The 24,698-nt window shown below is 40.8% G+C and overlaps 1 protein-coding gene and 1 pseudogene across 9 annotated transcripts in view; both read right to left on the bottom strand.

The window, feature by feature from the left end:
- VEPH1 (ventricular zone expressed PH domain containing 1) overlaps positions 1 to 24,698 on the bottom strand; it is a 222,043-nt gene that overhangs the window by 168,431 nt on the left and 28,914 nt on the right. For all 9 annotated transcript variants that reach the window (XM_061194530.1, XM_061194535.1, XM_061194533.1 and 6 more), the window contains exons 3-4: positions 12,902 to 13,117; positions 3,485 to 3,659 (exon numbers count right to left, since the gene is read on the bottom strand). In XM_061194530.1, the coding sequence (XP_061050513.1) occupies positions 3,485 to 3,659; positions 12,902 to 13,117 (391 nt within the window). The remainder of the gene's footprint in view (positions 1 to 3,484; positions 3,660 to 12,901; positions 13,118 to 24,698) is intronic.
- LOC133093779 (THAP domain-containing protein 7-like) lies at positions 16,662 to 24,693 on the bottom strand (annotated as a pseudogene).

The raw sequence follows: 24,698 nt of genomic DNA, 5'->3' as shown, positions 1-24,698 counted from the left end.
ACAAATGGAGTCTAAGCAATTTGAATAAATGAATTCATATTTACATTTAATGTAAAAGTAAATAGTATTATTCATATACGATCATTAATAATGGGAAGTAGTAAAACATTGGCTTGGAACTAGCCTTCAGGGATAAATATTTAACCCCATTTGACAGTCTCTCATGATTGATTAAAGCTTAAAGGATGCATTTGGTTTGGAATTAGGGATAGATATGTATATAACACAATTGAAAAAATATGATCAATGGAATAACATCAACCAAGGGTAAGGGGTTAGTTGCCACTGGTACACCACAAGGCTTCCCTGGTCCCATCGGGTCTACCTTTTCATTAGTGTTTTAAAATGAAGATAGAGTGGTTCTGTTCATAAAATTTACAGATGACAAGAACCTTGGAAGAATTGGAGATATATTGAAATGGAGGATCATTATCAGTGAGATCTTGGCATGCCAAAGAAATGAACTGAATCTCTTAAGACGTATAAAGGGATAAAAGTAAATATCTACATAAGGCTATTTTTTAGTACCCAGTATTAATTTACAACACTGTTGGCTACAGTCCTGGATTTTCGGGTTATCTACTCCTCATCCATGTGGTTCTGCTGCAGTTTACTATCAACTCCTGCTCTGAGGGTGGCTCATGACCCTAGTCCGGCCAGTTGAAGTACTGTATCCCCCGGCAACAATGATGGATTGGTTCAGAAATGGGCATGTGGTCAAACAGAGACAACAAGACTGGATATGGAGTTTCTTTTTCTTAACTGGTATTCATGATGATGTGAGCTCATGTGAGCTCTCATGATAAGAGAGGCCCATTACATGAAACATGAAAGTGAAACCAATCCCCAGGAAGCAGAACGGAGTAATGACTTTTTGGGACCACATTTGAGTCCTGAATCAATCCATATGGGAAGTCTGATACACTCATGCATTTTTTAGTCATGTGTGCCAGTAAGGAGTTCCTCCTCCTCCTTCTTCTCTTCCTCTTCTTCATCATCATCATCATCAAGCTATTTATACCTGGGTTTCTGTTACTTAAGATATAACTAATTGGTAAAATGGGATAATAATAGGACTTCTGCTATGGAATTCTTGTGGGGATTAAATGATTTAACCAGTATAAAATGCTTAGTACAGCATTTGGCATAAAGAGAGCATGAAATAAATTCTAGCCCTTGTAGTTATTACTGTTATTATAATTATTATTGTTATCATTGAATGGATGACAATTTTGTGGGGATTCAAGCACTGCCTGGGTAACTGAGCTGAATCAACATAAGACTCTACAATTTTACAATTCTAGTCTTATAAAAACAGATCAAATCAAATAACTCTAACACTTTAGCATTTTCTGCAGAAGTAGAAAAATGGGAGAATAAGGATTAGGATAATATAAATCAAGGAGGAAAATCTAAAGGGGAGAAAACTATATGTAAAGAAAAAAGAAATCCCAATGATGCCTCCTAAGGCTGTTTTGCAGGGGATATATGACAAAGATTTGCAGAGCAGGAAACTTACTACTCAGAGACACCAAGATCTCTTCCGTTTTGCAACTCAGAGTTTGATAGGCTTATGTGAGTGATTGCAGAGTTTTACAGACACATCAGTCCTAAAAATCTAACCCTGAAATATTTAGTCCCAACCTTTTATAGGTTAAATTTTCATTTATTTTATGATGATTTTCATAGTGCCAGATCAAATAAACTAAATCATTTGCTTATTTTAAATACTTGCAGTTAATTCAGAAAGCGTATTTTGCATTTCAAAAGGTTTCTTTGTCATTGAAAGTGCATTTCAACAAAACAAAACAAATACATGAGACAATTCCATTTTTTCCCCTCATAAGTCAGTTACTTGCAAGTCTAACTATCATGGTTTTAAAATGTGTGGCGTGTGTGTTTGTAATTTCTATAAAATCTGTACCAAATATGTAGTCAAGGTGGTGAAAAAAGCATAATTGCTTTCCTGGACTTTTAGCAAATTTAGGATCATGCATAAAGAGAAATTAGCAATTCAATCCTAATTGAATTGTACTAGTAATAATATGTACTAGTAATATCAATGACAAGTCTTCAGAAGGGAGCACATGTAGAGTGATCAACTTCCACTGTCATGGTTGGGGTTCAGACAAACTGGGCATCTGGCAGACCACTGGGGTGGCTGGTCAGATGTCCAGGGTTGGGGGGGGTACTAAGAACTCTTCTTGGGAATGTCTGGTATGGTGAACAAAATCTTGGTCCTTGGTGGGCTGTAGGAATTTTGAGAACTGGTGGACTAATTTTTTACTAGCCTGACTCTTGTGTGGATAGTTGAGCCCAGGGAAGAAAGAGAGAGTTTCAGATAAAATTCTGCTGCGAACTCAGTACCATACTTTGACACTGGGAGCCAAGCAACCTTGCTCTGGCTCTCTACCAAAGTCTAACACTAAGGGGAAAGACAGGTTCTCTTCCCCATCCTGCATCCTTCCCCATCCTACCACAGTGGACTGAGGACTGGTGGCTTCTGAAACTTCAGGGGTGACAGCACAAAGGGACAGAGGCTGCCATCCCGGGCAGGACAGTGTGGGGCAAGTCCATTCCTGGGGCCTCCATGGTAGCAATCCACAGAGTTTGCTGGGCTCAGGGTGGTAGAGATGGGCATCACCAGACTATGCTGTGCCAAGAAGAGAATACTGGGGACTTTCAGAAATACTTGGTCTGGGAGCACTTTCCAGAGGGCTGATGCTCTATTTGAGCATGTGGGCCTGTGGCAGTCAAATGTGGGCCAAGATACTCATGGACCTCAGACATTTATATTAATGAGGGCTGGGGACATTTGGGTACCTATCAAATAATACCATATATTGTTCTTTGATCCCAAACCAAAAAAAAAAGTTTCTGATAGATCTAAAACCAAAGGAAAAAATACAAGAAAAGAGAATATTCTGACTGCACTAACTTGATCTCTTTCATACAAATATGAAAGCATTAACAGAGATGTCCTGACTTGATACTTTATGGTAGTATTTAACACAATTATAAATCAGTCCCAAATCGTGTTCACATTTAAGAAGTCTTTACACATTCTCTGCTGTATCTAGCATTTTGTGCTTTTGGAAAACAAAGGATGAAGAGCTTTTCCATCTGCCACTGACAGCAGTGGGACACATTCCACTTAGTACAGACAGGTTCTGCACAGTTGATAGTTGGACAAGATTACCAGAAGCACGGAAAACACAGTTCTCCAAATGAGACACGAAGCGTTGAAAGGAAGCATGCGACTCATCTAATGAGTCCAAAGAATTCATCTGCCTGGTGAAGAGACCCCGACTCAGCCAGCTCAAGTAACCTTATCCATGTTCCCCAGCCACCTAGTGGCAAAGCAGAGAATCTAACGTACCTCTCAATACTCAAAGTCTTACTTTCCACAAACCATAACTGCTTCATGAAAATACTTTAAAATGATTGTTAAAACACATCCCCAAGCTCAGCCTTTGCACCATACCTTGGAGTATGCTCTTTACTATAACCTCTGTGTGATCGGCCAGGAGGTCTGCCTTGGTAATTGCAGCCAGGGACAGGTAGTTGGACATATTCCTGCACAGTTCCTTGTTGCCTCTGTGGAGGAATTTCACTGCAATGGGGATGGCTAATGCCATCACAGGGGGCCGGTTGTAATTCTGAGGAAATATAAGAAATCAACAAATAATAAGTGGTTCATTCTTTATTCATTTATTCATTCATCCGAAAAATATTTATTGAGCTAAGCTCTCAGAGTGCAGCTGTGAAAACACAGGGCCCACCTTATTTTCCTTGTATTTGGGAACTCTGGGAACTCTTGTTCTTGTTAGGGAGACTTCGAGGCAAACGGGCGCTTAATAGCATAGGCTGATGAGGGCCATGATAAGGAACGTGCAGGGGGATAAGGGAGCAAAAATGGAGCGCTTAATCCAGTCTGAAGGGGGGTGTCAAGGAAGACTTCCTGGAGGAGGTGATGTCTTCGCTGAGACCTGGTGGATGAAGAGGAAATGGCTGGGAGATAGCTAGGAAAAGAGTGGACAAAAGGAAAAGCGTGTGTGAAAGCAGAGAGGTGAGAGAACTTGTGCATCTGAGGAACTGTAAATAGTTCAGTATGGATGATGTGGGGTACACATAGGAAAACTGGGGTAGGGGATGAGAGAGGGGACTGGAGAGGTAAACAGAGGCTTGATTATGAAAGGTCTGGCACCATGCTTAGGAGTTTGGAATTGATCTTTAGGGTGATCAGGAGTCACTGATGAGAGGAATAACTTAGATTTATACTTGAGAAAAAAAAAATCTAAGGAATGTTGAATCAGTTGCTTCCTGACTGTATGTTAAAAACTAAAGTTTTGACTGAGATTCGGAAGGAAAAAGATGAATGAACATAAGACTAAAACTAAAGGAATTCTGGATCCTGAAATAATTCTCTTTTTGATGTACTTTGTGACTGAACATCAATATCCTTACATATACAATAGTGCTATCAGCATTCAATTACCTAATTAGGGAATACTATTTGGAAAATACAAATTGTTTTCTTACAAATGAATGATATGTCTTCCCTACCATTAACCATTCTAACCATCAACCCCACCCCTTAGGCTAACTATAAAGCAAAAGTTGCACAGTGCACAATTTGTTCAACGTTACATTATTACATTAGAAATAAAAAGTGGTTGTTTTTCTCTGACTGTTCACGTGAAAAGTGCTTCTATCTTTCTACCCATAGATTATCCCCTCTAATAACCTCCCACAATTCTAGGTTTATGGCAGGTGTTCAATAAACGTTTGTCAAGTTGAATAACTAATGAAGAAAATACAAATCTATAGTGATAGTTATGATTGGGAACACAATGTGGTGGGAAGAAGGAAGGGTGGGTGAGGGGGTTGGGAAAGGGCCTGCTCGCTCCCACCTTCTTGCTTGGGTCACCAACTGCCAGCAATGGCCTCCAGTGCCATCCATTTTCAGGGCTAGTTGACTGGGCAGGTGAGTTGTTACACACTCCTTAGCAAATAGGACTTCCACGGCCACCTCCCAGGTACTTCTAATGAAGGCATTTACACCCTTAGCTTCACAGGCGGTCATATGACTCAGACGTTGACCAACCAGAGAATAACATTTCCAAATGATAAGTTCAGGGATGGGCAAGTTACCCAATTATAATGGAGGAGCCATTCAAGGGCTCTGTGAAAGAGACTCTCTCTCTTCTGTCATATTCAAACTGCTGAGAATGGAAGATCAAGAGTAGCTGCCATTTTGTGACCTCAGTAGGAGAGGATCTGTATGAGATTCAAGGCAACATGGATCTATCTGAGACAAGTTAAGAGAAACCTGGTGGCATCATCTGAGCCCCATGTATTAGGCTGTGCCTGAGGCCAGTTCTATCCCTAAATTTTTCTAAGTGAGCCAATTAAGTCTCTTGTGCTTAAACTTTTTTTCTTCCCAGTCCCTAGAAACAAAAATAGACCTGATAAATCCATAATCCATTCCTGTAGTTCCACCCATTTTTCAGATTCAAGAATCAGTCTGACTCCTGAGCAGAGAAAATAGGTATTCAACAACCTAAGCTGATGTCTCACCATGAAGTCAGCCATGATGAAAGCTCTGACCCTATTCCTTGGTGGCAAATCATGTGTTTATCTATCAGTTCCACTCAGTAGGTCTCTGTCCTATCCTTCTTAGAGTTCCTAACACCATCTAACTCTCAGAACCAGGGCCTGCAGCCAGACTTCTCTCAGATCAGGCTTTATCTAGAGTGTCTCCCCTCCTGGTAATTTAATTGTGCCTGATTAGACTGGGCCTTATTGGAGTGATGAGCCGTGGGGCATCCCTGGGAGGCTGGCTGCTCCCCGCCCTTCGGCATTAGAAGTCTGCATGTGTACTTGGCCAGGCCTTACAGAACTGTTTGCGTCCACTGAGGGAAACTCACACTGAGGGATTTCCAAAAGGCTGGTGCATGATCAGGTATGCCAATTTACTCTCTCACAGTGACAGTCTTTTCAGGTCAGACCCTTTCACACCATTAGGAAATCAGGAGCCAGATTACTAACCAGAATGTTCACTCATGGGTATAAGAGCAGATCAGAGCAAAGGAATATCTTGAGGGCTATTTCATCTAGGCCATGGTGAAACCTAACAGTCCTGCCCTACAGCCAAATCCCCATCTCTGGTGATTGGAACTTTCCTCTCCATCAGATTAAGTCTCTACCCACCCTTCACACCCTAGACAGTGCTGAGTAAATGTGCCAAAATAATGACCCCACACTGAGCATCCTCTTTCTGTTGACATACATTTCAGACATGTGGTGTTCAGGAAGGCCGATTGATTTGTCGATTTTCTCCGTTATAATCTTATTCTATGCCCGCTCCCTTAAAACTTACATTTAAGTTATACCTCAATTTGAACAGAGTAGTTCCCAAACACTTCAGTCTCACCTACCAATTTCCTGGGTTGCCCCAATCTCTCCATAGTGTGTAGATTTTTGCTAGTTTACCTTTTACATGACATATCTTTGTCCCTGTCATGGCTGCCAAAGCTCTAGTTCTGAGAGTGGAACACAATCACACAATTCTTCTCAGAGCTTTCCAACAAAGAATATCATGCCCCAGTTACTTTATCTTCTCTGTCTTTAGCCAAAACAACTTGCAGCTAGAGAAGTATACACCTTCCATTGGAGGAAAATGTCTCTAAGCATATTTACCTGTAACTTTGTGAGAAACCACGATGGTGGCATTGGAAGTACAACTCAAGTGTTTCCTACTAATTGTGAACACAGACAGGCATAGTAAAAGATCAGTGAAAATCATATTCACAGCAACTAATGTTTTTAAACCTTGGGAATGAGCTAACCCTTGCCAGCAACAATGAAAGAACAGGCTGTCTTAACCAATTTGGTCATATTTTTTTTACAATTCTAGATGTCCTAGGGAAAAATAGTGGGCAGCTATTGAAGTCTTTGAAGTGTGGTTCCAAGTGAAAATTATTAAAAAAATTTTAAATGTATAATATCATTATTAAAAAACAAAACAAAACTTTAACACACTCAATTTTTCTGTTTTCCTCCCACATATGCCATCTGGAAATCTCTCAAATGACAAGAGAAGTGAAACATTAAGCAAAGAGCAAATAGTTCATATAAACACCAAGGAATTGCCACCAAAGGCTCTCAATCTCTAAACAGCATCTAGACAGTTACTAGTGTTTCAAGAGGCCATGGGCACTACTGACAGCAACAGGATATGAGTGAGGGGTTGGTAGACCTAGGTGAGGCTGGGCAAACATGGGTCCTATGGACCTCCTTCCAATGGCTGAGCTTTGCTCTCAGGTGAAGCAAAAGGATTTGCTAATGCAGTAGATCTCAGGCCCCTGAAATTATTTTATCTGTATGATTATTTGGATCCCAGGAATGCTAATGGTATACATGCAGAGAAAGTCCCTGTGATTGCTTGTACAAATAAACCACTTTAACAGCAACTGTTAATGCCAGAGCTTATGCTAGATCTTGCCCCTCCATGCAGATGTGAGCATGATGGCATGTGTATCTTCTTACACACAATTCAATACTCAGTACTCAGGGAACAATTCAGTGAAGTACAGGGTAGCAATAAAGACTTGCTCATGGGGACAGTTATATCCAGCAGTAGAAGCAAAACAAGAGAGCTTTGTTCTACAGATGCCAAGAATTATATTTCTTGACTAGATTAGCACCAATTTGAGCTCTTGGTGGAGATTTTCCTTTGGAAAATGCACTTTGGGAAGGTTTCCCAGTGTTTTATAATTGAAAAGAATAAAGCTAAGTAAAAGAGATAGATATCTGAGGTGATAGCAACTAAAAAGCTCTTTGGTCTCAGGCCTTGAATTCAACTAAGAGCCGTAAAAGAGTAATCTCAAGAAATATTAAATGCCATATATTAAAATGGTTATTTTATTGTTTTTCATCCCCCATCATGGATCAGATAATCAAATTTTGGATTTATATATAAAATGCTTGGTTCTTAGCAGCATGGCTATATATAAAATCTAAATGGCATCCACCTAAGTTTTCCCAGTGTATTTTCTGGCAGGCAATAAGGGAGTGGGTCTCAGGAACCTGGGGGGCAGGGGGGTGTCCCAATCTCCTCCCATTTCATGCCCCTGTCTTATGCGGCATTAAGTGAGGAACTGATACTGGGGCCCACTCTGGGGTGAAGCACGGCTAGTACAAAAGCCAGAGGGCAGTCAGGTCTCCTGAGCTACTCATGTGTTCATTTGTCCATTAATTAATTCATTCAGCAAATATTATCTTGAGCACCTACTATGTGCCATTCACTGTTCTAGGTGATGGGACCACATCAGTGAATAAAACTAAGCTTCTATTTTGGGCAGGGGGCAATGGCTAAAATAAATAATTAAATGACAAAGTGTTGATGCTATTTTAGAGTTTCCTGCAAATGATGATAATGATGACAATACCAACCAGAGCTAATCCTCATACAGCACTTCCTGTGTCTTCAATATTTTATGTCTATTTTTTAATGTCTATCCATCTAATCCTCACAACAAACTCATAAGGCAGCTACTCTTATCTGCATTTTATAGATGAGGAAATTAGGGCACAGAAAGATGAAATGCCCAAGATCACCCTGCCAGTAAATGGTAGAGCTGGGATTGCCTATTGAATAAACTTCTAGATGAACATGACCAGTCCTGCCTCTGAGAGCTGAAAAGGAAATGCTCTCAAAATTGCCCAAGGCATTTTGCATGCCAGCCAGGGACAGATTTTGAATCTTCATGCAGCATTAACTGGGGAAAAGGAAATAAGAAAACTGAAGTGTGGAATCAAGGTGAATGGACAGTGGGGGGTCCTTTTATAAAGAAGGAAAAACAGATACTTTCGGATTTTCCCACAGTGAATTTGGTGGCTATTTCAATTCTTCCCTCCTCCCCGCTTTGGCTATCTCCCTCTTCAAATGATCATCAACAGTGTGAGAAGATGTGGAGGAAGAGACAAAAGGCAGAGCTTAGTTGGCATTAGCTCTGCTAAGCGATTTGGTTGGTTGGGGAAGAGGCTGAAACCACTGTAACTTGTACTGAGGAGAAAACTAGGCATTGGCTCTCAACATCATGATGGTTGGTCTGTCAGTTCTCTAGAATTTCATTCTAGCCCATCAGTTATGTCAGTAATTACAACCCCCTTGAGGTGCATGTGTATTTTCTTCAACCCTCTTCAGGTTTGGATTTATCCTAGAATGTAATGTGCTTTGTGGAGGGGGAGAGGGGTATCTTCTCTTTCAGGATTTTTCTACAGGCAAAGAAATAAGCATTGGCCAACTCCATATAGAACCCTGGTCAGAGGAAGCTGTGGTTTGAAATAGGTACTTCCAGATAGTGGCTGGATCACAAATGGAGATTGCTTTTATAATAAAATTGTTCTTCGTGAGCAGCAAGTATTGTTATGCCCATTTTACAGATGGCAGAACAGAGGCTTAGAGAGATGAAATAACCTGCCAATCTCTCACTGATACGAGACCAAGAGTATCTGATTCTAAGGCCCTCAAGCTCTAAAGCCTTTTGTTCTTCTACCTCTCAGCATCTCCTAAGGGAGTCAGAATTTCAGACTAGGAGGTGATCTGAGAGCTCACCTGATTCATCCTTCATTTTACAGATGTCTAAGGACACAGGGTGGGATGGCAGGATAGTATCACCCACCACAAAAGAAACCAGAACTCACAAGTGCATGCCTCATACATGTGCAGATTCTGCATTGAGGAAGGTATAGAAGGTGAATTCTGAAAATTTTAAAACTATTTTGAGGTAAATGTGGCAAGTTCATACAGTTAGGACCAAGAAAAGAAAGAAGTCAGTATAACCACTAATTATTAAAAGTAGAATAGGAATGGTCATCTGAAGTAGGTTTGAGTGTAGGTTAAAAAAGGAAATTTAGGAAAAAAAAAAAAGGTTTTTTCTTGTGTGTGCGTGAACATATTTAGCTTCAAATAACAGCGAAGGGGCCAGAAAAAAAAAATGGCTAAGAATACGGGCAGAAGAACTGGTGGGCCCTTGCTTGATCAGGTAGTGTGAGGCTGGGATTGCTTATCTTGGGAGGTAAGGTGGGTGGAGAGGGAATCTTTGTGTGTGTGTAGCTAAAAATGTTAAGTGGTTGACTTTAAAGTTGACCTACTGTTTTATTTTACTGAAAAAACAAAACAGAATATGAGTCATCTGGATTTCTACATGTTTCCCACAAGAACCTATTTTACAAGTAGGACAAAATCTTCTTTTCAATATTTACCGCAGGCCAAAATGTTCCCCTTAAAATCTGATTGAAAGCTAAATGCCAAAGCTGCAACCACAGCCTTGCCTTTGGTTCGTGGGAAATGACTTTCTGGGACCACACCCCTAGGGGTAGCCTGGACAAATTGCTGCACTTTGCTCTGAAAAAGGCACGTTTACATTTAGGGCTTTCCATCTTCCATTATTACACCTTGTGCCTGCTCAGAGGGCACACAATGGACGCCCTGTGACCACTCTGGCCCTACAGGCTGGAATCGCCCACTTCTGTGACTCACTTGTCCCTCTCAACCAAGACGCCTAACCCTTAGCCCTTTTCTCTGTCCTTTCCCAAAATGTCAGTGCTTGTCCTCAGGGCCCTGCTCTCAGCAATTTTACAAACTCATTCTCATTGATCAGCAGTGAGTTTCACGTTTTTATTTGCTCCCCACCATCCCCTTTTTAAAGTAGGAGACATAATGCCTTACCCAGAATGAAACATCCCTTTATGTTAGACTTTGGGGCATTTTGGAAGGGCAGCCTGCTTAGTTCTCTGATCTGGGTCTCATTTCACAAATTTGGACTTCTGTACAATCTGTTTTGTCTACTTGGAATGTTCTCTCACTCCACTTTTCCTACCTGGTAAAATTCCCGATAATTGCCCATAACCCTTCCAAATTTGATCACCATCCAGAAAGCCTTCCAGACTCTCTAGAACTGTACTAACACAGGAGCCGAGTGAACCTACTGAGCCCCTGAATTGTGACCGGTGCAAAGTAAGACATGCTAACACACACAATGGATTTATGAGACTTAGTATACAAAACAAGTAAAACATCTCATTAATTTTTACACTGATTACATGTTGAAATAATAACATTTTGGATATATTGGGTTAAGGAAAATATAATATCAAATCAATTTCATCTGTTTTCACCTCTTTTTAATATGGCTATTAGAAAATTTTAAATTCCATATGTGGCTCATGTTTGCAGCTTGCATTGTATTTCTGTTGGACAGTGCTGCTGGAATCTAGACCAGTGGTTTTGAAATCACAGGGGGAGCTGGAAAATAGGGCTGATTTATGAGTTTCTGTCTGAATGTCTGTGGAGTGGCACTTTGGAGTGAAATAATCTAGGTTTCTGATGTATGTCAATAACATAGTCAAGAATAATCAACAAACTAGTGGTTGCCAGTGGAGGGGAGGAGGGGCGACATAGGGGTAGGGGAGTGGGATGTATAAACTACTGAGTGAAAGATAGGCTCAAGGATGTATTGTACAACACAGGGAATATAGCCAATATTTTGTAATAACTATAAATGGAGTGTAACCTTTAAAAATTGTATAAAAAATAAATAAAATTTTAAAATTAATAAATACTCAAGATAAAAATAAAAGAATAATCAATGAAGAAAAGGTGTGTTAGGTCTTTGTTGTTATATCCAACAGCATTAATCTTCCATTAATTTCGCTGAAATACCCATTTCCTCCCCTCCCATCTCTAACCCTGGGGACAAAGGAAAAACAGTATGATAGTGTGTGTAGACTCTTTTGTTCAGTTGACCAGTCCCGGAACTGAGCAGACAAAATGCAATAAATATGCTCCAGTTAAACATAGACAACTGTGAGAAAAAACAGAAGAAAGGAAGCTAATATTAGCTGCTACACACAGTGCTAAACACTTTAACATAGCTGGAATTTCCTGACCTATGCTCAGTAGAACACTAGTTCTGAGGGATGTTCATAAACGTTGTGTTGGGGTAAGATGGGGAAGGAAGTTACATGGTCAAATCAGACTGCAAAATGCTGTTCTAAACAAAGTTAACCAGCTTTCTTTATTGCAGGACTTTTCAGAGCCTTTAATGTGCTATGAAACATTGTGACAGCTCAAAAGGGAAAAACTGAATTCAGTGTTTCCCAACTTATTTGACCACAGAATTCTTTTTAAAGAAACAACTATCAACATTACTGGTTGGTAAAATTTGTCACAGACAATGTCACTTCATCTGCATTTTATAGGGAGGAGACTGTGGCTTAGAAGTTATGTGACTTGTCCAACATTTTAATTTTACATAATTAGTTCGTGGCTGAGCCAAAATTCCAAATTCATGTTTATGCCAAAGGAAAGAACTTAAACATGGTCAGAACAGGCAAATACTATTATAATGGAAAATTCACAGTATAGAAATGTACTTAAAAATGACTTAGCCACTTCTCTCCACATATTCCAAGCTCACTGCCCCTCAACTCAGACTCCACCCCCTCTTTGGTCTCCTTGGATGAAAGAGGTCTCCTTGGATGAAACAGGTCTCCTTTTCTGAATTTTCCAATATTCCTCATTTGGATCTGGACACACAGTGCTTTACTGTTAGCTTTTCATATGTACACGTCTTATCTCTCCAAATAGATTAGAGCTTGCTGTGGTGTTACTTTGAATTCCCCTCAGTGTGTCTTGCATACAGTAGGGGCTCAGTACAACCTTCTCGGTTTATTAATTACCAGCCTGCTCAGCTTAGCTATTGATGGTTTGTGGTGTCTTTTTACAGTATCTGAATGCTACAGAAACATTGGCTAATGGTTCAGAGACACCACGTGTTCACCTAAGCTGCCAAGCCCGTCTCAAATAGCATGATGCTGAACACTGACGTACCTGTAAAATACAACTCATGATATCAGACGCGATTTTTGCGTGGGGAGTGTCTTCGTCTTTCCCGGACGGTCTCAGGTTGTGTTCCAGGCAGGAGTCCCAGAGCCCCACAAGGGCCTTTGCGTGCTTTTCAATCGACTCTGTTTCTCTGATGGCTGTTGTGATTCGTGTGATACAGATTTCAACCACTGCTTGGTCATTGTTATTGGTTTGGTAATCCTGTTTGAAAGAAAACTTTCATGTTAAAATAATACTCTGGAAAGTTATCCTTTGAAGGACCTACAAAATATGAACTCAGTCACTTAGCAAATGGGTGTGCCACACTGTGGCTAAAGGATGAGGTTGTAAAGCCCAATGCAATACCTTCTTCTTTGGAGATGAGTACTTTGTGGACTAGGCAGATTTGCAAATGTGCTAAAATGGAGGTTTGTACTATCACAGATACACAGACAGGGAGCAGAGAGAGTCCAAAGGAGCTTAATTATTCACTTGCACATGGGTTCAAATTTCAGGCTATTTCAGTTTCTAAGTTCATTAGAGGTCAGGGTTTACTTTTTGCTCTGACATTTCAGCAACTTTTGTGAAATGTTTCAAATTACTCTCCAATTTCCCCTCAGGAGTGTTCTCTCTCTTTCTGCGCATAACAGAACTTATCATTTCATCTCTTCCTTTTCAATTCAAATAACTACCAAGTCCATTGTAGCTCTCCCCAACCAAATTTCCCTCCATTCCCCTATTTTAATTCTTCCTCAAATACCTAATGATCTTTATGGAGAGGTAATATGACCCTTCAAAAAATCTAAATGTGAAAAACAGGTCCATCACTTTAACTTGGAAAATTGGCCTGTGAACTCTGCGTGGTGGATTGGCAAAACTGAACACAAAACAGAGCAGGGAAGAGCTTAGACTCTTACACCATCATGTGCCATTAGAGCCAGGAAGTGGTGGGGCTTTCCTGTCCAACTGCAAGCTCTAGCTTGATCTTTTTTCTACTCTTACAACTAATGTTGCAGTAAATATCTTATGCGTGAAGCCCTCTCCACGCTGTAGATTATGTATAGTCCAGATTCACCAGAAGTGGAAATTTCTGAGACAAAACTCAGGAACATTTTAAGGCTCATAATACATACTGCCAAACTATTTTCCAGAAAGGTCTTACTGATTTATACTCCCGTCAGTTGGGTTAAAGCAAGCTCTGCCCATTGTACCTTTGCAAGAACAGAGTATTTTTAATTTTTGCTAATTTGATCGGTGAAAAACCGTATCTCATTGCTGTTTTCCTTGGAATTTCTTGATCAGAAGTAAGGTTGAATATTTTCACATGTTTATTTGTCATTTATATTTCCTCCTTTGGGAATTGCCCACTGTATCTTATGTCTATTTTTCCTTAGATGACTTCATTTTTTTTTTTTTGGTCCTTCTTTGGTGAAATAATATCTTTTTCTATTAAGGATATTATGTCAACCTTTGGCATATTGGTTGTGAATATGTCCCCATGTTTCATTATTTTTAGTTGTTTTGCTGCTCTTATTGACATGCTAAGGTTTTAGATAGCCAAATCTATCAGTCTTTGGGGACTTTATTGTTTTCCCTTTTTTTAATTGGAAATTAAAGGTGGTTAAATTATTTAGTTTTTTGAAAAGATAATACATGGACATGGTACAAAAATACAAAAGACACAAAGAAAAGATTTACACTGAAAAGTTAGTCTCCCTTTCACCTCAGTTCCCTTCCCTGGGGAAACCATGCTCACCAATCTCTCACGTATTTGACAGATGTACTCTATGTTCATACAAATCTCCATCTACATGCACTCCTTCCTTCCTTCCTTCCTTCCTCCCTTCCTTCTTCCCTCCCTTCCTTTCTTTCTTTGTGATTCCTTTAATAGCTTTTCATTAACTTCATGTTTTCTTTATTCAAAGGTTTAATAAAAATTTACCTGGAGACTTCCCTGGTGGTCCAGTGGCCAGGACTCCACACTCCCAATGCAGGGGGCCCAGGTTTGATCCCTGGTCAGGGAACTAGATCTCACATGCCACAACTAAGAGTTCACATGCTGCAACTAAAAGATCCTGCACGCGGTAACGAAAATCCTGCATGCCACAACTAAGATCCGGCACAGCCAAATAAATAAATAAATATTAAAAAAAAAATTTACCTGTATTTTTTCTACATTAAAAAAAAAAACCTCAACAACATTTAATGTTTAGTATTTTAGAAATTAATCTTTTAACCATTCACTTAGCTCTTGAGTCTATCTGGCATTTATGGAAGTAAGTAAAGATGTACATTTTCTACGAATTAGCTCATCTAATTTTCCCATCATTATTTACTGAATAATTCATTTCCTAGTTATTGTTTTATGTGTATATCAGGTTCTAATTCAGGGCTGCCTTTTCTGCTTACTTATTCAATTTTGTTTTTTTTTTGTCCCTCATAAGTATTTATTGTCATAGGCTTGCTCCATTAAAGCCACAGCAGTGCTACCTACACACAAACCTCCCCACTGGTGGGTTCCAGTCCGCGGTCTCCTGGAGCTGAGGCCTGGCCATGCCACCAGAGGCCTCAGGATCAGCCAGTCTTGCCTGGTTCTCTGTTCATGCCAGCAGCTCCCCACCCCTACCTGGGGTGCCCCCGCCAGGTAGTTGGAGGGCCGGTGGGAGGAATGCAGGCCGATTTCTGGCCTCTCCCCGCCAGAGGGGAGCCCTGGGGGGCTGGAGCCGGCTCTCTCGGCTCCTCTGTGGCTGCCTTGCTCCTGGGCTTTACCGTAGGCTCCTGCCTGAGCCGGGAAAGCGAGGGCAGGCCACCCCACCGGGTCCTTCCCTGTCCCGGCAGAAGGTGCTGAGCGTCCAGCCCGGTGCAGAAGGCACCATTCTGCCTCCCTCCTGGGAACAAGCGCCCTTCTGCCCCAGCTGCCAGGAAGCCACTTTAGGGAAAGATGGTCTACCTTCTGGGCCTTAGAGTTCGTTTCCTGCCTCTGGTTGTGCCCCGCGTAAATGCAGCACCTGCCACTCCTCAGGCCTTACTGAAGAGTCCCGGGTGCCGTGTGCAGCTGACCGGGTGGCCCTGAGGCGAGCGGAGTTCACCTGCAGCCACCTGCGAGCTAGCAGCCGGCGGTGCAAGACGCGCCCCAGCTGGCCTTAGAGTTCGGGCTCGGGAACCACGTGTGAACCCTGCTCTGCGTCCGCCTCCTGTAATGGCCGTTCGACTCTCCCAGGCATAATGTGAATCAATGAAGTTGCACTCCGAGGGCTACCAAAAGCAAATTTCACAACACTGTGTGGCCATTTCCAGGACTAGAAAGTATTCAGCGGTGCTCTTGGGGCCGTTGTGGCCGAGGCCCAAAAGGCAGAGGTCACGTGTGCTGTACGTCACCTCACACACTTACCTGATGACCACAGGTGCGGGGAGGCCTTCCACATTCCAGTTGAACTGAAGGAAAATGAGGACACAGGTCGAGGCCAGGACGGCTGCCCACGTGCCTGTCTCTCTGCTCCCCACATGCCTCATCCCAGCCCTCCAGGGACCAGAGAGGTCATTGTAGGGCCCTCACTACTTGCCAAGCATAGCAGCCTCAGGAGGTCAGTAATCGTCATTCTTGTGTTTTTCCGATGAGACAGGCCTGGTGGTGAGTGGGGAGCTGAGCCAGAGAGCAGGGCTTCCATCTAGAATCCCATTTATTTTGGCATCTGGCAGGTCAGGTCCCTCTCCAGGAGGATTCTGAGTTTGGCAGAGGCCGGAGCTCTGACGGGCAGCCCCTCGCTCAGGCCATGCTGCGGCTCAGCTGCATGGCAAAGTCCTGCGCATGCTCCTGCGGAGTCCGGCGGGCATCCGCCTGGGCCCTCTTCTTCCGCACCGGCCCTGCTGCAGCTTGGTCAGCCTCCGCTGCCGCCGCTTGCAGGCCTGCAGCTGGCGCTGGGCCTTGTCCAGGGCGTCAGGTGCGGCTTCAGCCCGCCGCTTCCAGAGCAGGCCGCTGCCCACCCGGTCGCTGGGCTCGTTCTGGATAGAGGCTCCGGCGGGTGGCGGGAGGCGCAGCATGCAGGCCGAGGGTGAGGCGGACCCCGGCTCCAGAGGCGACGGCTGCCGGTTCCCGCTTGGGTGACGGCTGAGTGCTGCAGCCCGCTTCATCTGCCTGGGCACCCAGGGGCCCCAAGAGGTCTGAGAAGGCGCTGCTGAGGCCAGTCTCCAGCCTCTCAGTGGGGGAGGCGGGCAAAGCGGCAGGAGCTGAGGCCTGTTCCGCCGGAAAGCAGGTGACGTCAGGAGGTGGAGGCGGAGAAGTTGGCATTGTGGCCCCTTGGCCCTCAGAGCAGCGATTCCTGCGTCGCCGGAGCTGGCTGACTTCAGGAGGTCCAGGTGGGTAACTGTGCCCCTGGGTCCTGGTCGTTGGGCGCAACTTGGAGAAGGACTCAGATATTGTGGGAACTGCTCCCTCCTTCAGCCTGTGATACCCACTGATTCCCACCGATTCCCACCAGTTCAAAGCAGTTCTCCTCAAAGTGTTTGAAGCAGAAGTAGATGTACTCGGATGCCGGGTCCCACAGGCCCTGGCCACTGGGGTCCAGCTGCTAGAAGTTGGCCAGCCACAAGCCTCACCTCTGGTTGTCTTTCTTGGGAAGCCTGTGGAAGGAGATGCCACGGTTGCGCGTCTCGCACGTGTCCCGCGTGCACCTCCCGGAACGGAGCAGTGACGGGACGTGGTCTCACCGTTGCTGCGCCAAAGTCCGGCGAGGTGTGATACCGAGCCGTTTAGCTCGTCTTCTTTTTTAAAAAAATTTATTTACTTCATTTTTGGCTGCGTTGGGTCTTCGTTGCTGCGGGCAGGCGTTCCCTGGTTGCCGCGAGCGGGGGCTACTTTTTGTTGCGGTGCGCGGGCTTCTCATTGCGGTGGCTTCTCTTGTTGCAGAGCGCGGGCTCTAGGCGCGTGGGCTTCAGTAGTTGTGGCACGTGGGCTCAGTAGTTGTGGCGCACGGGCTTAGTTGTTCCCCAGCATGTGGGATCTTCCCGGACCAGGGCTCGAACCCGTGTTCCCTGCATTGGCAGGCAGATTCTTAACCACTGTGCCACCAGGGAAGCCCTCAAGTCTTCTTAATTGTAATATTTTTTCTGATCATTCTCTTGGGTTTACTAGAAAGATTTCTGTATTGTATCTGTACCTTTTATATATCTCACGGCTTATTGTGTCAGCTAGAATTTCCTAAGCTATTTCACATAAAAAGGATAAAAGAAAGAATGTGGTTTAGTTTCTGGTTTTAGTTCCTGATTTTTGATATATACAATTTTATGGCCAAAAGCAAGAAAATACTGTAAGTGTTTTAAATCATATAGATGCACCACTTTCTATTTTGAAAGTTTAAATATTTGTTTTAATTTTTTTTCATGTCCTCTCAGCATCTATAGAGGTAACCAAGCATTTTTTCTGTACCTGGCTTATGGATGTGAAGTGTTACGTTATCATATAGTATGAAATTTCCAGATATTAATCCATCACCATATTCCTAGAATAAACACCACTTGGTTTGGTGGACTGTTTATTATATTTTCTTTTACCTTTCTCCTTTGTTGGTGAGTGTATTTTTTATTTTAATGCAGCAGAATTATTACTTGTGACAGAACCTATACAGCAAATAGGTACTTATAGAGCCAAGTCATAGAGAAAAAATGGAATATTATAGGGCAAATAAGTGATGCTGACTTTTCCAAAAATCTCTGCAGCAACAGAAAAACCAAAACCATCCTTAGGGGAGAAAAATAACAGAGAACACCCTTAGGCTAAAATCACTATCTTTGGCCATAACTGTTCTTGTAAAAAGCAGTTATTTTAATGGCATCATCTTCAAATATGAAGCAGCATCATATTGGTTACTTTATGTAATAAAGGGAATATACATAAAATCAGATGAAACAGAACCAATACCATAGACAGAAGGAAGCCTGTATTCCAACTGTGAATGCTAAGATGGTTAATATGATTGCTCCATAACATTTTCTCTAAGCTCTCTGGACTCCAAGAAGAGGAGGAAATTGTGTACCACAGTGCTTCCGGAACATATAATCGTACCTGGTACATAGTTGATGCTCAGTAAAGGTTCACTGGTTTGTTTTTTTTTTAATTAATTAATTTATTTATTTTTGGCTATTTTGGGTCTTCGTTTCTGTGCGAGGGCCTTCTCTAGTTGTGGCGAGCGGGGGCCACTCTTAATCGCGGTGCGCGGGCCTCTCACTGTCGCGGCCTCTCTTGTTGCGGAGCACAGGCTCCAGACGCGCAGGCTCAGTAGTTGTGGCGCACGGGCCCAGCTGTTCCGCGGCATGTGGGATCCTCCCAGACCAGGGCTCGAACCCGTGTCCCCTGCATTGGCAGGCAGACTCTCAACCACTGCGCCACCAGGGAAGCCCCTGGTTCATTGGTTTTATTCTTTCATTTATTTATTTATTTAATTTATAAAAAATTGAAGTATAGTTGATATATATATCACAATATACAATATTATGTTAGTTTGAGGTGTGTTAGTTTCAGGTGTACAGCATAGTGGTTCAGTATTTCTGCAGATTATATTCCATTATAGGTTATTATAAGATAATGGGTATAATGCTATATAGTAAATCCTTGTTGCTTATCTGTTTTATATATAGTGATTTATATCTGTTAATCCCATACCCCTGATTTGTCCCTCCCTTCTTCCCTCTCCCCTTTGATATCCACAAGTTTGTTTTCTATGTCTGTGAGTCTGTTTCTGTCTTGTATACATTCATTTGTATTATTTTTTTAGATTCCACATATAAGTGATATCATATAGTATTTGTATTTCTCTGACTTATTTCACTAAGCATAATATTCTCATTGGTTTTAATTGAATAGGAAAGAAGATTTTGTTGGCACTAATTTTCAAAATTTATGTGAAAAAATATATTTATGAATCTTAATTTAAAATTTAATTTAAAAAATAGGAAATAAGAAAAAAGTCTCCCTTTTCCCCTACTCATTACCCTCCCACAAAGAACCAAGTTATTACTTTCTTGTGTATCCTTCCAAAGATTTTATATACATATTCAAGCAAATGTACATATGTACGTAGAGAAATATATGATACACATACATACATACACATATATACTCCCCCACTCCTTATTTTACAAACAAATGGTAGCATAATGGACATACACATCTGCATCTTGCTTTCTCACTTCATACTGAGTCTTGGAGATATTTTCAAACTAACATATGAAGAGTTTCACCATTCACGTTTATGGTAGGATAGTATTCCAATGTAAGGAGGTACCATAGTGTATTTAATTTGCCTCCTATTGATGAACATTTAGGCAGTTTCCAATCTTTGGAATTATGAAAAATGTTGCATTGTCTAACCTCATATGCAAGTTACTTCACACTTACAGGAGCATGTGCATAGAACAAATTCCTATAAGTGGAAGTAGATTGGTGTCTCTCCATTACTCTTCTGTTTTATATTTTTTCTTGGTTGTTATTATCACTACTGTGACTACTACTACTGCTACACAGATGAGCTATAGAATCAGCTTGTCTAGTTCAGAAAGAAAATTTCTGATGGTGTTTTTATTAAAATATTTCGATTAATTTAGGGATAACTGACATATTTATGATACTGAGTTTACTACATAGCATGCCTCTCTACTTTTCAAGTCCACTTTTGTGTCCCTCAGAAAGATTTTGAAGATTTCTTAATCTAGAGCATGCACATTTATTCATGCAGATTATTTATATATCTAGATACTTTATCTTTCTGTTGACATTCTAAATTGGTTCTTCTTGGTGACTATTTCCACTAACTGGTGATTGTTATATAAAATCTACCAATTTCTGAACACTAATTTAATACCCTACCAGTTCACTGAATTCTTTTAATGTTAGAGTGTTTTCAGTTGATCCTCTTGAATTTCCAGATATGTTCTCATGTTATTTGCAAAAGATGGTAATTTTACCTCCTCCTTTTTAAACTTTTTGCTAATTTTATCTTCTTATTAATTGTTTTGGCTAGAATCTCTAGAAAAATGTAAAATAATTACATTATACTAGAAAGTCTTGTACAGTTCCTAACTTTAATGAAAATACTCCTAGAATTTCTATAGTAAGCATTATGCTGTTTTTTTATAATGTTAAGATATATTTTATAATGTTAAGAAAGTACCAATCTATTCCTATTTTATTGAATTTATCTTTTAATCAAGAATGGATAATGAATTTCATTAAATGCCTTTTTAGAATTTATAGATATATTATTTTTGCCCTTAGATCTATTAATATGATAAATTATAGACACAAATTTCCTAATGTCAGTTATCTTTGCATTCCTGGACTATATCCCATTGCATCCTGGGAAATTAATTTTTTAATGTGCTACTGGGTTTGGTTTATTAATATTTTATTTAATAATTTTGCATCAATATTTGAGGGATTTGTCTTTATCTTTGTCAGGTTTCATACCAACTTTGTGACAATTTCATAAAAAGATTTTGGAAGATCTTTCTTATAGCCTTACTTAAATTTTTTTTACTTTCATGTATTATGGCCCAAGAGAAGTGAATTAAAATTTCCTACAACTAATGTATCTTATCTTTTTTTTACTGGTATCTCCTAAAGTTTTCATTTTATGAATATTGTTGCTATATAATTTGATGCATAGATATTCTTAATCTTTATAACTTGTGAACCAAATCCTTTGTCATAAAAATTGCCTTTCTTTGGCTCATTTAATGTTTTTGGCATAAGTTTTTCCTTGTCTGATATAAAGATCATGAGTTCTTTCTTTTGGTTTGCATTTTCCTAGCATCATTTGCTTATTTTATCCTTATTTTTAACATTTCTTTTATATACTTTTACATTGATTTACATCAAATGAATGGCTGTTAATATAACTTTGTATAGAACAATTTAGTAGTCATTATTCAGTGCTTCTTAATAGCTGAAGATATGCCTAGTATATAGGTTATACAAAAATAAGAAGGTAGTACTTGATCATCATATAATTCCAAATCATTCTCTCATAAACAGCACTTTTTAAAAATTAATTTTTATTGGAGTATAGTTGATTTACAATGTTGTGTTAGTTTCTGCTGTACAGCAAAGTGAATCAGTTATACATATACATATATCCACTCTTTTTTAAACATAGTGGGGTTACATGCAGAGTTCACAGATCTTCATTTGAGAACAGAGGGCCCTGCTTTAGCAGATGTGCGGACAAACTGCTTCTCAGAATTTTCAGCAAAGAGGATTAATTTTGACTCAGTGTTGACTTTCTGTCTCAAAGTGTCATTTCATGTGCTTTATTTGGTAATTTGGCATGGTACAAAAAAATAATAATAAACTCATATTAGGTTTGAATATGTGGTATATGGTTTTGCTGTAAACATCAAAAGGATTTGCTTTAATTTGAATTAATTTTAATATATACTTTAATCAAGTAAATTATTGTTTTTCATCTTTTTATTTTTACATTTTCTAAATCATTTTATTTAATATATGTCTCTTGTTTGCTAGCTTTTGCCTTGTGATCCTATCTAAAAGTCTTTTTCTTATAACAGACAAGTTTGACCATTTAGATGAAATGATATGATAGATATATTTGATCTTAATATGTCATATTATTTTGTACTATGATTTTGTTTTTTCTTAACTTTTGGAGTTCAGTTATTTTGCTAGGAAGTGACACATCTTGGATTAGACACAAACAAAGCCAGAAGGCACAAATAAGCTGTATGAACAGGTAGCCTAGACTCCTATGTCATCTACTACTATAGAAATGACACCTCCAGGACACAGTCATATGGGAGGTTCCCTTATGATCTGCTGACAGAGTAGGAAAACATCTGAACTTGGACTACTGATGGTTAGCTCAGTATGTGGACGGAAGTCAAAATTTGACTGTTGTTACAGTGTAGACCTACTTAGAAGTAGACCTTGAATGACAACAATAAGAGAAAATTCTCCCAATGGACAGAGCTTCAGGCTGTGCACTTGGTCATTAACTTTGTATGGAAAAAGGAATGTACAGGTAAGAGCTAAGAATCATGAGTGGTGGCAGATGGCTTGGCTGAATGGCCAAGGGCCTGGAAGAAGGAAGATTGAGAGATCAGAGATAAGGAACTCTGCGTAAGAAACATGTGGTTCGATACATGGAATTTGGCACAAAGTGTAGATATCTTTTTTATCCCATTTTAATGCCCATGAGAGCATTAACCACAGAAGAGGCACTAAAAAAACAAGTGGATAGAATGGCTTAGATGACATCAGCTTTATCATAGCCACTACAGTGTGATCCAGTGGGTGCATGAATGGAGTAGCCTTGGGTTATAAGCTAGGCATCACCCAACAGCATAAGCTCCTATTCACCAAGGTTGATCTTGTTATTATTGTCATTGCCTAAGTGTGCAATCTGCTGGCAACAGAGGTCAATGCTGAGCCCCCAAAATGGCACTATCCCTCAAGGAAACCAATCAATCATTTGATGGCAATATTTTTACTTTAGGTCTTTCCACTCTGGAAAAGACATCAATACCTATTGAATAGATGTAATCAGAGTTTGAGTTTGCCTTTCCTGCCCCCAGGTCTTAAGCCTCAACTACTGTTTAAGGGGTCATAGAGTATGTGATCTGCTGACACAGGATCCCACAAAACATTGTATCTGACCAAAGAACCACTTTACAGCAAGGAGGTTCAGCAGTTGGCACATGATCATGGGATTCTATCACTTGTTCTTATCACATACCACCTGAAACTGCTGGATAATAGATCAATAGAATAGGCTTTTGAAGGAGCAACTCAGCCAAATACTCTATATGAATGGGCCACCATTCTCCAATAAGCAATATATATACATACATACATGCTAAAATAATGACCATTGCATGGTGTTGAATTCACTATGGGTAGAATACATGAGCCTGGGAACCCAGTCACTCCAGGTTCCCGAGTCAAGAGACCAGCAGAAAACAAAAAGAGCTGCCATCCTGGCAAGAGTAATTGGCCACAGCATTAGGAGGAGATTGGGCTGCTGTTACACAGTGGGGCATCTGTAGGCACTCCCTTGCCCAATTTTGATGTAAATGGACAATGGAGTAGTTGCAGCCTAAGAAGGGCATGGAGACCAGGGTCTCAGATCCCTCAGGAAAAAGCATCTGAGTCACCCAACTAAGAAGCAACTTAAATCAGCAGAGGTGCTAGCTGAAGGTGAGGAGAATCTAGAATGGGTGGTAGAGGAGGAAGACTGTATCAGCTTTCTTGTTGCTGCTGTAATGAATTATCACATATTTAGAGGCTCAAGAATTTGTGTTGACAAATTAATTTTCTTACAGTTCTGGAGGTAAAAAGTTGAAAATGAGTCTCATTGGGCTAAAGCACGGATAGTTCATCTGGAGGCTCTGAGGGGAGAATCCAATTCATTTTCTTTTCTAGCTTCTACAAGTTATGTGCATTCCTTGACTCATGGCCTCCATGAGCCTCCATCTTCAAAGTACATCACTCCAACCTCACTTCCATCATTCCATCTCCTTCTTCTGCCTCTGACTTTCTTGCCTCCCTACTGCAAGGATCCTTGTGATTATACCAAGCCCACCCAGATAATAGAGAACAATCTCCCCATGTCAAGATCCTGAACTATATTACATCTGAAAAATCCCTTTTGCCATGTAAGATAAAATCCATAGGTTCTGGAGTTTAAGATGTGGACATCTTTGGGGAACCATTATTCAGCCTACCACTGAGACGATGAGTACCAGTTGCAGCACTGATACCAGCTGGAGTGGTAGAGATCAATCAGCATCTCCG

This window comes from Eubalaena glacialis, chromosome 6, assembly GCF_028564815.1.
Source record: "Eubalaena glacialis isolate mEubGla1 chromosome 6, mEubGla1.1.hap2.+ XY, whole genome shotgun sequence".
NCBI lineage: Eukaryota > Metazoa > Chordata > Mammalia > Artiodactyla > Balaenidae > Eubalaena > Eubalaena glacialis.
Note: the sequence above shows the minus strand (reverse complement) of the source record. Positions and strands in the feature narration are given on the sequence as shown.